Raw genomic sequence first — 14073 nt, forward strand, 5'->3', positions numbered from 1 at the left:
AGATGTATTATCAGAAATGACCCATTTAAAGCCATTAAGTACCTAACATTTATGTCCAGCTTTTAAATGCTTCTATGCTTATAATAAAATATGTAACATTGTGATACTCCTCATAGATCTTTGGTTTGGTTTGGTTCACGGACAGATGCTGCTTTACAATACTATATTAATACAGTTAAAGTCAGAATTATTCACCCTCCGGTGATTTCTTTCTCTAATGTTTCTCAAATGATGTTGAACAGATTCAGGAATTTTTCACAGTATTTCCTATAATATTTTTTTTTACTGGAGAAAGTTTTATTTGTTTTATTTCGGCTAGAATAAAAGCAGTTTTGATTTTTTTTAAAAAGCATTTTAAGGTCAATATTATTAGCCCCTTAAGCAATATTTTTTTCGGTCATCTGAGAACAAAACACATATGTTATACAAGGACTTGCTTAATTACTCTTAACTTTTCTAATTAACCTAGTTAAGCCTTTAAATGTAACTTTAAGCTGAATACTAGTATCTTGAAATATATCTAGCCAAATATTAAGTGCTGTCAGACATGGCAAAGATAAAAGAAATCTCTCTTCGTTAAGCAGAAATTGGGGGGAAATATAGAGGCAGGCTAATAATTCTGACTTCAACTGTGTATATTTCAGTTTTTAACATTTGGAGTGTTTCTTTTGTATCATTAGAACGACTAGAAATGGAGAAGAGAAGAGCAAAGCAGGCACTTGAAGACATGGACGGTTTAAGGCAGAAAGAGGTGAAGATGTTGGACTGCACTAGTTTTATTTACAAGAAAATGTTAGTTTTTTTTCTGAAGTTCATTCAGGGAATTGTTTAATGTGATTTTACAAGAAACCACTTTTTATCATGTTCAACTGAAAATAAAATATTGACAATATAGTTAAATATAGATGATTTTTGCATCTGTTACTTCTCTATAACTGTAGTTTGCTTTAAAAAAAAAATAACCCTCAGTGTTAACGTCCTTAAAATAAACGTTAAAATGTAGTCATCCACTCTGGGGTGATTTTGAGTCTTAACTTGCCCACAACGTAGCAGTGGTGCAGTAGGTAGTGCTGTCGCCTCACAGCTAGAAGGTCGCTGGGTCAAGCCTCGGCTCAGTTGGCGTTTCTGTGTGGAGTTTGCATGTTCTCCCTGCGTTTGCGTGGGTTTTCTCTGGGTGCTCCGGTTTCCACTACAGTCCAAAGACATGCAGTACAGGTGAATTGGGTAATGATAAGGGTAATGATAAGTTGGGTAATGATAAGTTGGCGGTTCATTCCACTGTGGCGACCCCACATTAATAAAGGGACTAAGCCGACAAGAAAATGAATGAATGAATGAACTTGCCCACAACTTTCTCTGTTTCAGCAAATTTAATAACAAACCTTATTTTGACACATATTTTGGGAAAATGCTTTGAAAATTTTCAAAAACTCAACAATACTTTTAAATTTTCTACCCTTTCGTTATGTTGGGGGCTGTTTTTGCCCCATTGACTTTCATTATAATGACATTTTTGCATTTTCAAAGCCTTGACCGCATATAATCATGCATTTTTGATTGTTGCTGGCTTTCCCTGTTGGAAGGAGGTCAAATTTGTAATTGTTGCTGTTGAGCATCAGTTGCAGTGCAAAAAAGAGTTTAGTTTCTGGATTTTATAGGGAGTTATATATCTGAGAAAATCAAAATAAGCAGCTCAGCCCTCAGAACATAGTGAACAATAAGTGTATTTCTGCTTACACACTATAATTAGTTAGATTACTCCATATAACTCCATATAAAAGACTGAAACTTTTTTGCACAGGCCTATGTAAAGGGTCAATGCTGCCAATTGACGATAAACAGTAAAACTTACCATTTTTACCTCTTCCCAACAGGGAAAACCAGCAACAATCGAGAATGCATGATTATTTGTTATCAAGGCTTTGCAATTAAGAAATATGGTTATAATGTAAGTCAATAGGGCAAAAACAGCAACCAACATAACAAAGGGTAGCCAACTTAAACAATATACAAGGGTTAAATATCAAGCCGACGATGTTAAACCCAGAAAAATGTTTACTTAAAGGGCTAGTTCACTCAAACATGTCAATTCTGCCATCATTCTCCACATGCTTCAAACCTGTTTGAGTTTCTTTCTTCTGTTGAACACAAAGATATTCTGAAGGATGTTGGGAAACAAAGCCATCCATAGTTTTCCTGCTATTGATGTCAATGGCTCCTTTTTCCAACATTCTACAGAATATCTTCTTTTGTGAACCACTTGAATGTGAGTAAATGATGGGGAAACATTCGTTTTTGGGGGAACTGTCCTTAAAAAAAGTATTTTATTTTGTCTTCCAGGTTGACCATCTGACAAGACACCAGGAGGACAGTGAAAGAGCTCTTCAGGAGCGCATCCTCAAGCTGGAGGGACAGCGGATCCAATTAGAAGAGGTACATGATTCACATGACTAAACTCACGCTTAAAGGAATATACTGTAGTCATGATGTGAAGCTAATCTTTAAATTAGTATCCTCCTAGTACATGCATGTCCAAACTCAGTCCTGGAGGGCCGGTGTCCTGCAAAGTTTAGTTCCAACCCCAATCAGACCCACCTGGGCTAGCTAATCAAGCTCATACTAGGCTTTCTAGAAACATCCTTGCAGGTGTGTTGAGGCAAGTTGGAGCTAGAATCTGCAGGACACCGGCCCTCCAGGACCGAGTTTGGACAGCCCCTGTACCAGTAAGACTTTTCCATTGTCTTCCATTGACCAATATGTACATTTCAACTGATAACGATAACCAATTAGAATTAAAATGGAGTGCAGTCTCATTTCTTTCGCTATCTGCAAATTAGAAACTATGTAAAGGAAAATATCTCACAATTTATAAACAAACCAGAAAGTCATATTATTCAGAAACTTCTATCCTCAAACCCTTATACTAGACACCTAATATCAAGCTTTGTTCGTGTTTTTGAGGCTCCAATATGCACTAAGCACATTAAGATAGCTTGGGCCATGGATTTAAATGAAGAAGTGGCTGATGAGATCTGGGAGGAAGCCCTGTCAAGAAAAGAAGCAAAAAAGCTTCAATAAATTCAAGACATAAATTAATTCAATTTAAAGTTTTACATCGCCTTCATTTCTCTAAAACTAGATTAAGTAAAATCTTTCCCTCTGTATCTCCTAAATGCGACAGATGTGGTAGAGCAGAGGGGACTTTGGCACATTTATTTTGGTTTTGTCCTGTAACTTATGAGTTTTGGTCCAGCATCTTTGAGTTGTTTTCCAGTGCTTATGGAACCACTTTCCAACCTGACTACAATTTGGCTATTTTTGGATATTCAAACATATTGGACACTTTTCCTTCAACCCAACAGCAAGCCCTGATGGTTGGCATGATCACAGCTAAAAAGATGATCTTACTTAATTGGAAGTCTCCAAAGGCTCCCTGTTTTAAGAGATGGTTGAATGAGCTGCTTTATGTCATTCAAATGGAACGACTACGTCTTGAAACTTCACAGAAAAAAGCTGAAACCACATGGGGACCTATTTTAAGACTCTTGGGAATCTAGCATTTTACCTTTGGAAATTTTCATCTCTAACTCATATATTCATGACACTGACTTTGTAGAAATTTGAATACTGTCATCTTTTTAAAAATTTGTTAATGCTACATATGTCATGTGTATACTTATGTATGTTTGATAACTGTTTGTTTTTTGTTTTTTTTTTGTTTTGAGGTTGTGGGATGGGGCTAATGTCAATTATTTTGTATTGTATTTATTATTATTTTTGTATTATTATTTGTATTGTACTGTGTTTGCTAAAAATCTTATAAAAATCGTAAATAAAACAAAATATTACTAAAAAAGAAAAAAAAGAATTAAAATGGAGTAAGTGGAAAGAATTTTTGCACTCTGAGATTAAACAGTGCTAAAATAGATATCCATGACCTTAACTGTTTATGTAACTGTGTAAGGTCCCCTTAACATTGTTCTATACCAGGGGTGTCAAATTCAATTCCTGGAGGGTCGCAGCCCTGCGCATTTTAGTTCAAACCCTGCTCCAACACACTAAAGCTGTGGTCACTTTAGAGTTTGAGCATGCGATATTCTGTCGTGCGGCGCTGTGAAAAGGAGCGGGATTAAACAAGCTTATTAGACATTTAAAAAAAGCGAGCAATTGCTCCATTTTTTTACATTTCTGTCCAGAGAGGTCATGTTTTGATCCATTATTGGTCTCATGCAGTGAAGTGATGCGATTCCGCAGGTCCGAGTTCACCAAGCTTGAACTTTGCACCGCGGCAACCTGCGAAACTTGACCCTACGTTTCCAGTCTGACGGATGAATTAAAAGTCTATGGGGAGAAAAGTCAAGCGTGACAGCAGCTTTACCTGTAGGTTTCAAACAAGCCTGAAGGACTCAATTAGTTTGATCAGGTGTGTTTAATTAGGGTTGGAACTAAACTGTGCAGGGCTGCGGCCCTCCAAGAATTGAGTTTGACATCCCTGTTCTATACCCTGCTTGTTTAATAATTATTCTTTTTTTTTTTCTTTTTCCTTTGGTAATGTAAGCTTATGCGTTTTATAAGTTACAAAATTATTTTGACTTTAACTGTAGTTTGGCACTTGCAGGAGCTGAGCAGAGTGAAGGCGAGTCTCGTGACGGAAAGAGCTCAAGCAGAAGAGGAGCTCGGGAAAGTTCGTTCTCAAGTGCGACTGGAGGAGGTTTGTTAGCATTTCATAAATGATCACAGTCTTGGTTTTGTTGGTCAGAGTCATGAGATGTTTGCTTCTCTCCGCAGCAGCAGCATTTGACCAGCCTGGAGGAGAAACTGCGAGCGGTTCGTCAGTCTCGAGACGAGTCACAGAATCACTGCACGCAGCAGAAGCAAACCATCGCAGAGCTGCACGCTAAAGTCAGCCAGCAAAGCATTGAGACGGACTCGCTCCGCCGCAGGATAGACGAGCTCCAGCAGGTACTGCATAAATCCAGATCACCGCCATATCCAGACCACAGAAACTCAAATGTTTCTCACTGTCCACAAAACTACAGTTCTGTCATCATTTTCTCAACACTCGCTTGTCAAAAACCCTTAAGACTTTCTTTCTTCTGTGTAGCGAGAAAGAAGATATTTTGAAACATGTTGGAAACCGATAACCATGGACTTCCATAGTATTTGTTTTCTCACTACAGGGTGTCTTAAAAAGTATTAAAAGTTGATCAATCAATTTAGAGAAATTTAAGGCCTATAAGAAGTATTAAATGCTTTGTTACTAGGTAGTAAATGTTGATTGTACAATGTCTAGCTGTATGCTAAAGTTTGCTTGAATTTGATCTGCGAATATTGGGATGCCGTGTAGTTTATGACATCGATAAAATCCTTATAGATTTGACATCGCGTTGACACCGTTAATCCTGCTGACGCCCCCTTCTGGATTAGCATTTTTATTCAGTATATGAATAATGTTTTAGTTCATAATTAGTTTCTTACAATCGGTGTTTAGTAAATATACTTAAAGAAAAAAGGTTGCCAATGTTAATGATTGAAACAGTGGTGATGAGGTTTAAAAAATGTATAGAAAGAGTCTTAAAAAAGTCTTAAAGGGGTGGTCCAGAGTGTTTTTTTAAGGCTTGGTTGTGTTTATAAAATGCAAAGCAAAGTGTGCTCATGCTTCACTTGTAGATAAAAAAGGTTATTTGTTCATATATAGCTAACATGAAAACCACTGTCATATTTACTAGTTCCTCGGAAAAGCCCGTCCTCAAGAGGCTCTGATTGGTCAGCTAACATAATGTGCTGTGATTTGTGGATTGGCTCCACATCACGCTCCTACAAGCACAAGCTTTTGTGTTGTGCAAACAGCATTATCAGTTTGCCTGAATCAGACAGAAAATTAAAAGCACACAGCTGAACCTCTCGCCTACTCTCTAAAATAAAATCTGACAAGTGTCTTTCACATATTTTCGGAATAAGCATGTGTAAGTTATATAAAATGTTCACATATCTTTTGCAAGTTTGTTTTTTTGAGACGCTACGTGAGACCTTCCTTTAAGTCTGTCTGTTGTCTGACGCAGCTGAGGGAGGAGGCATGTAGAAACAGTGGGCGGGAAAGACTCGTCTTAAAGGAACAGTACGACAAAACCACCCCCTGCTGGAAATCAGTATAAGACAGCATCTTGTAAAAGGTACAATGAAAAATCTGATGGGTATTTTGATCTGAAACTTTAAATACACATTCTAGAGACGCAAAAGACTTATATTAAATCTGAAAAAAGGGGTAACCTAGGTGCCCTTTAAATTCTGACAACATTCATGAATGGTGATGGTGAAAATAAAAATGCTATAAATATTTTTTTTCTTCATTCGTGGACTTGCTCAACATGTGATGCTTCATAATTGTTTATTTTTGAGTTGTGCATGGACATAAATTAAGGTTTAGTTTAAACCATTATTTATAGTAGTAATACAGTAGCAAATACAGGCATTTGGAGATACATATGTACATCTAAATGGCTCTTTAAAAAATGCACTTGCTAAAAAAATCAAAAATGGCTCTTTGCTAAAAAAAGGTTCCCAACCCCTGCTCTAGAACATAATTGAATTAAACTGTAAGCACTTCTCTTTTGGTGTCGTGTCCTTTGGAAGCCCAAAAACAGAAACCGAAGAAGCTCTGTGAAAATAGCAGCATTTTTACGCCATTTTAACTTTCTCTGCTGTAACATTACAGCGCCTCTGGCCACGCTTCTTCGGTGTGCAGGGTGTGTGCATGTGATGAATGCGTGTAACCTAAAGCGCTTGTGATTTCACTAGCCCGGATGTATTTTTCTGTAGTCCCCAAACTTCTAAGCTAAACTAGCTCTGTAAAAGCCAATGTCACCCTTAGCATTAAACTTTGAGCGTCTTACATTCAGAGATGTTGTTTATGCTCACACAGCTACACAGTTTAACATATGATATCTTAGTGGACCACCCATTTAAAAGCTCTTGAATTTCACTTTCTGATTTCTTTATATACTCTACACCAGGGGTTCTCAACTGGTTTGGCAATGGGACCCACATTTTTACATGGTCATCAAGCCGTGACACAAATTTTTAGAAACTATAATACAATTTTAGGAATTATAATTAATTTGTATTAATTTGCTAACATAAACAAGTAGTGACCGATACATCATAAGAAATCCACCAAGACTTACAAATAAATAATATTTTATTGCTGTCATTGAACAAAATATATCAAATTATAGAAATATTACCTAGTAAAAACGACAAATACTTTTAATAATAAACTGTTAATAAAACATGTTTTCTGGTTTCTAAATGTTGTTTTAATTTAGAAGGTTTCATGCTCTCTTATGAGAGCACCTCACTACACATGACACTGAGGCTTTAAGTCTTTTTTGTCATCATATATGTATATATATCCATACTTTACATATTCGGGGTCGTACTTGCGATTTAACAAATTTGTTGCAACACTTAAATGAAATTTCACATGTCAAACGGTATGGTTGTTGCGCACGGATTTCAAAATAAAAGTCCGGTATAAGCAAAATAAGTACAAATCTTTACTTTTGTTGTTTTGTTTTTTTTAATCACACACTCCGCGACCCACTGAAAATGACCACCAGTTGAGAAACACTGCTCTACACTATGGTTACCGGTTTTCAACATTTTTCAAAATATGTTGTTCTGTATTAAACAGAAGAAAGAAACTCTTAAAGATTTATAACCCCTTTCTATTTCCCCCCTCGGTATTGCAAGTTGTGAGAATTCCTGACTATATTTTCTCTATTCTAACTAATCTGCAAGAAAATACTCAGAATTGCAGGTTTATTACAAAGACCTAATCCAGGGTTCAACGCTAAGGATTTTTTCTACTGGCTCAATCGGACCAGTGGTTCAGATTTTTACTTGCCCTGCCAATATTTTCACTAGCCCCTCCAAAAAAAAGTTAATTTCTTAGCCACAAATAAACAAAATGTGTCAAAATTTTTGTAAATGTTTGTAAATATAGAATTTAAATATTTAAAAAAAAAAATTAATATATGTGTAATGAGCAAAATTCAAAGTGTTTTGAAACAAAAGATGGTTAAAGACCTGCCAAACTGATGGCAAACTGTACAAAAGATCACTTTTTTTTTTAGTCGTGGTGTACCCTGGTATATGTCTGCTTCCAAGATGTTAGAAGAAAATGTTTTCCTTTAGCATCACCATTTGATTTCACCGCCATGTTGCTGTCTCTTCGCTGTACTATTAACGTGCTCACAACATCCAATCAGATAAGAAGAACCAAGAAGGTAGCATTTGAAGGCTTGAAAATACGAACTGTTTCTCAATTCTAAAACTTTATTTGCATGCAATTGACAAATAGTCACAGGCAAATTAAACTTTAGGAACAAGAAAGCAGTGGCCCGATCGGGCCAGTAACTATCCTGTCTACTGTCCCGAGCATCTCACTCGCTGGCTCCGGGCCATCGGGCAGTCCTTAATGTTGAGCCCTGTAATCCTTCTTTTAGTGGTGTCAAAAATAACTACTTTAGTGTTGGTTTTTAGTTCAATTGTCAAGGGATTGCATTAGCAGTAATAACCCTAATTTAGATGAATAACAGATGATGTGTCAATGGCAGGATCTTGCAGGTAAAGAGCAAGAGAAAGTGTCAGAGGTGACGCGGGTGCGAGTGGAGCTGCAGGAGCAGATCGGACACCTTCAGGCCGAGAGAACGGCACAGGGAGGCCTTAAAGAGAAGATTGCCGCTCTGGAGAGAGAGATAAAGGGTACACACACATTACCAACTTTCATTTTTTTGCTGCTGTCATCTGGAGGCCGCATTTTCAGCCATACATTGAGGCGGCCTCCATGACTTAAATCAGGGGTCACCAACCTTTATGAAACTGAGAGCTACTTCTTGGGTACTGATTAATGTGGAGGGCTACTAGTTTGATAAACACTTCTTAAATAACAAATTTGCTCAATTTACTTTTAATTATACTTTATGTTATTGGTAATAATTGATGATATTCATCTATGTGAAAACACTGATCATGATAATGATTCTCACAAAATTTATCAACAATGATTTAACAGGGTAGGAAATACCCTGTATTTAATGCATCAATGTGCAACACTTTATTTTTATATATCTCTGCAAATATTTACATTTTAAAATGATTTTCATTAGCCACTAGCAATTTTTAACAAATCATGCACTACGTTGTTCCATGTTTGAACAGATTATCAATTGTGTAATATAAATCAACATTCAGATTTTACTGAAATGATCACCAAATCTACTGCATTTTGAACATAGCCGACACTCTTCTAACCTTTGTAGTTGCCCCGAGTTGGACATCGGAGAGAGTGGAGATTACATCCATTCTCGTCTTTAAGCACAGGTTTGCTTTCCTGTCTAAAAATGCCTTGTTTTTTTTTTTTAATAAAAAAATATGTAGCTCTAAATGAGGTTTCGGTTGCTGTTTTTGAGGTTTTCGCCTGTCTCGTGAAAAAAGACTGCTGTTTTCACAAACCTTCCGGACTGTTTTTACTTGTAGTACGCTGCCTGGTGTGGGTCAGCTTGGTAAGATTAGCTTGTGTGACACATTCTGAAATGTCTCTCAATATTGTGTCGATTTGCCGTCATCAAATGAAGTAAAAAAGAACTCATCTTCCTATTCACTGTGAAAACGATATGTTTTTTTGTATTTTTTTTTGCCATGTTTTCAAATCATCTCCTCCTCTTTACTGCACTGTGGAGACCAGCTAGCTCTGATCTAATATGATATATTTTAAAAAGTTTTTTTTTACATATAATCAGGGCCAGACGGAATCTGCGGACGTTTTTTGCTATTTCTGCGGAGAATTTTGGTAAAAATCTGTGGATTTCTGCAGAATTATTTTGGGAGAATCCAGCAGAGTATCATAACTAAAACCTTAATACATTAAATAAAAAGTAATAAATTACTGAATAAAAACAGAATAAATTCAGATTTACACATTTACTCAATTAAATAAACAGAATTAATGATGGGCTAAAAATCTGCGGAAAATCTGTGGAATTCTGCGAAAAATCTGTGGAAAATCTCCGGAATTCTGCGAAAAATCTGTGGAATTCTGCGGAAAATCTGTGGAAAATCTCCAGAATTCTGCGGAAAATCTGTAGAAAATCTCCGGAATTCTGCGGAAAATCTGCGGAATTCTGCGGAAAATCTGCGGAATTCTGCGGAAAATATCTCTGGAATTCTGAGGAAAATCTGTGGAAAATTTGCGGAATTCTGCGGAAAATCTGTAGAAAATCTCCGGAATTCTGCGGAAAATCTGCGGAATTCTGCGGAAAATCTGCGGAATTCTGCGAAAAATATCTCTGGAATTTTGAGGAAAATCTGTGGAAAATTTGCGGAATTCTGCGGTAAATCTGTGGAAAATCTCCAGAATTCTGCAGAAAATCTGTGGAAAATCTCCGGAATTCTGCGGAAAAATCTGTGGAAAATCGGCGGAATTCTGCAGAAAATCTGTGGAAAATCTGCGGAATTCTGCGCACGCAGATTCCGTGTGGGCCTACATATAACTCAAATTTACACTAATGCAAATGTGATTTAGAAAGGATAGCTACAAAAAATATTAGATGAAGCTTACTGGTAAGTGGCGCTATGGTGGGCTATTTTTAGAACAGGCCTGCGGGCAACACATGTGATCCTCGCGGGCTTGCTCACCATGTTGGTGACCCCTGACTTAAATAAAATAGTCTGTTTTCCACCAAGGGAACTTGGAGTGCTGAAATATAATTGGGTAAACTGGCAGTGGGCTGGTTATAGAGGCTGTTTCTCAATATGCGGTGTTCAGCATTCTTGTGTTCTCGTGTACCTTCACCATGGCAACAATGGAGGACTGTGAAAGTTCCTGGAGGTGTTCTTGATATCGAGGATGCATCAATGCAGACTTGAGTGCAAAACTCGCTCGAGAAGTCATTGCAGCTGAATAAAGGACAAGTGTTAACCTAGAATGTTTCTTAAATATCTGCAAACATATGACGGGAGTTTTATGATTTAGAAGAGTCAAAATCTTGCATAGAGCACCTCTAAATGTCTTGAATTGTCCATGCAGCTAAAATGCAGGAGTTGCTTTGTGTGTGTGTGTGTGTGTGTGTGTGTGTGTGTGTGTGTGTGTGTGTGTGTGTGTGTGTGTGTGTGTGTGTGTGTGTGTGTGTGTGTGTGTGTGTTATGTAACCTGAAGCAGCTGATGGCTGACTGACTCACTGTTTGTGTTTTGGATCAGCGCTCAGTGTCGCCCACAGAGAGGCCCTTCTGGACAAAGAGAGCGAGATGTCGTCTCTGCTGGAGCGCCTGCGCATTCGGGAAGGAGAGATCCAGCGCATACGAGAGGACGAGGCCCAGAGAGCCAGCTTCCTCCAGAACGCCATCCTCACATACGTGCAGGGCTCCCCGCTGGCACACTTCAGCCCTAAGAAGTGAACTCGAGTCGATCGTCCAAGGTGCTATTCAACTATGCACGAAATCTACTGAATAACGGCATCTGAGGGGAACGCTTTCATGAATTGGAACACTTTACAATAAGGTTTCATTAGTTAATGTGTTCAATAACGTGAACTAATTATGAACAATACATATGCAGCATTTATGATTCATAATTCGGCATATAGTTGTGCATTATTAGCAACCAAATTCAGGTTTGTTGACATCAGTTAATGCACCGTGAGTTGACATGAGCTAACAATGAACGACTGCATTTTCATTAACTAACATGAACAAAAATAAATACATGTGATGTTCATTGTTTGTTCATGTAAGTAAATGCATTAACTATCATTAACTAATACAACCTTATTGTAAAGTGTGACCTAATAATGACACCAAAATGTCTTACTATTTAAATGCATTGACACCACAGGTGTCAAATCCAGTTCCTGGAGGGCCACAGCTCTGCACGGTTTAATTCCTACCCTAATTAAACACATCTGATCAAACTAATCGAGTCCTTCAGGCTTGACTGAAACCTACAGGTAAGTGTGTTGGAGCAGGGTTGAAACTAAACTGTGCAGAGCTGCGGCCCTCCAGGAACTGGAATTGACACCTGTGCACATGTATTTATTTAGTAAATGGGGAGTTTCGGTATTTGCAATTAATCAGGGAACTCATTTGATGAACTTCTCAATTTATTATTATTATTATTATTATTATTATTATTATTTTTTAATGCTGAAGTTTAAACATGTCTGTTTTTAAAAGATGTGCCATATTGTCCATCAGAATTATTTGGCTATGGAAGTGTTTCTCAACCACGTTCCTGAATAACCACCAGCTCTGCGCATTTTTCTGGTCAGCTTAACCAAACACACCTGTTTCAGATCATCAGCTCATTAGCGAAGGCTGAAAGACCTGTAACGGGCGTGACAGACAAAGGAGACCTCCAAAACATGCAGTGCTGGTGGTCCTCCAGGAACGTGGTTGAGAAACACTGGGCTATGGCACCTGCAGTTGCATTTTAAAATGTTTTCTACTTTTGAAACGTGTGTGTTGGCTGATAAATAAAAGGTGTGCTTTTGACAAAACTGTGCTGTCAAGAAATATGTAAATATTAATGTGAAATCATTTGCATTTGAATTATTAGGATTAAACATATCATGGATTGTAGAAAGTGCTGGGTTCCACACCATTCCTTCAAGTTGTTCCAACACAAATAAGCTTAATCGTTTTTACAAATTTAAGTGGATTGAACATAAAACAAATGTTTCATTTCCCTTCGGCTTAGTCCCTTATTTATAAGGGGTCGCCACAGCGGAATGAACCGCCAACTATTCCAACTGCGACCCAACTCATATTCTAACACAAACTCATGCACTATAGCCATTTTAGTTCATGCAATTCCCCAATGTGTTTGGACTGTGGGGGAAACCGGAGCACCCGGAGGAAACCCACGCCAACACCGGGAGAACATGCAAACTCCACACAGAAACGACAACTGGCCCAGCTAGAACTTGAACCAGCAACCTTCTTGCTGTGAGGCGACAGTGCTAACCACTGAACCATCGTGCCACAAAAACACTTAAAAGTTGTGTTGGTTCAACTCATATTTTATAAGTAGTTTGAAGAAGAAGCGTTCCACTTTACGTGAATGAGGGGCGCTTACAGTACATGGACACACCTTCAATGCCTTGATTTTGTCTGAGGGAGTGAGTCGGCTTCATGGGTTCGCTCCAGTTGTGACGTCACAACAGTGTAGTTCCCAAGTGCTCAAGGGTTTAGGGCACTCCATTGAAACCCATTCAGATGCTCCCCCAGAAGTGAACTCTTGCCTTGTTGATGCCAAAGGTCAGAGAATGGCCAGACTGGTTCAAGTTGATAGAAAGGTAACAGTAACTCAAATAACCACTTGGCACAATTCGGGTCCATTAGTAATAATTGAGCATCGTGTCAACACCACAGCCTACCTGAGTATTGTTGCTGACCATGTCCATCCCTTTATGAGCACAGTGTCTCCATCTTCTGATGGCTACTTCCAGCAGGATAACGCACCATGTCAAAAAGCGTGAATCATCTCAGACTGGTGATCATGACAATGAGTTCAATGTTCTCAAATGGCCTCCACAGTCACCAGATGTCAATCTGATAGAGCACCTTTAGATTCGGGAGATTGGCATCATGGATGTGCAGCCGACAAATCTGCAGCAACTGTGTGATGCTATCATGACAATATCGAGCAAAATCCCTGAGGAATATTTCCAGTATCTTGTTGAATCTGACACGGAGGATTAAAGCAGTTCTGAAGGCAAAATGGGGTCCAACCCGGTACTACTAAGGTGTACCTAATAAAGTGGCCGGTGAGTTTATATACACTTTTTTTCATGTTTTATTTTTTGAGTAATATGTATTTATACTGTAAATTCCTGGGCTTTTATTTGTTTATTTATCATGTGATTAATCATTAATTTATCATTAATCATTCTAAATGTTTATTTTAATCATCTGTGCATGTTAATGTGTAGCTTATGCAGGGGCGGATTTAACCTATAAGCGAGGTAAGCTGCCGCTTAGGGCCCCAGGAAATCTATCTAGAAGTATAAATTACAC

The 14073-nt window shown here is 38.0% G+C and overlaps 1 protein-coding gene across 5 annotated transcripts in view; it reads left to right on the forward strand.

Annotated features, from left to right (window-relative positions):
* The window catches only part of lrrc45 (leucine rich repeat containing 45), a 27474-nt gene extending 14920 nt beyond the window's left edge, over window positions 1-12554 (forward strand). For 4 of the 5 annotated variants that reach the window (XM_073918023.1, XM_073918022.1, XM_002663878.7 and 1 more), the window contains exons 13-18: window positions 681-751; window positions 2341-2433; window positions 4619-4711; window positions 4789-4962; window positions 8619-8766; window positions 11261-12554. In XM_073918023.1, coding sequence (XP_073774124.1) covers window positions 681-751; window positions 2341-2433; window positions 4619-4711; window positions 4789-4962; window positions 8619-8766; window positions 11261-11457 — 776 coding nt within the window. In that variant the 3' untranslated portion in view covers window positions 11458-12554. Of the gene's footprint in view, window positions 1-680; window positions 752-2340; window positions 2434-4618; window positions 4712-4788; window positions 4963-6062; window positions 7934-8618; window positions 8767-11260 lie in introns of those variants that run through there. The other variant, XM_068224690.2, reaches the window with a different exon arrangement.
* Window positions 12555-14073: the final 1519 nt, after the last annotated feature.

Source organism: Danio rerio, chromosome 12 (assembly GCF_049306965.1).
Source record: "Danio rerio strain Tuebingen ecotype United States chromosome 12, GRCz12tu, whole genome shotgun sequence".
NCBI lineage: Eukaryota > Metazoa > Chordata > Actinopteri > Cypriniformes > Danionidae > Danio > Danio rerio.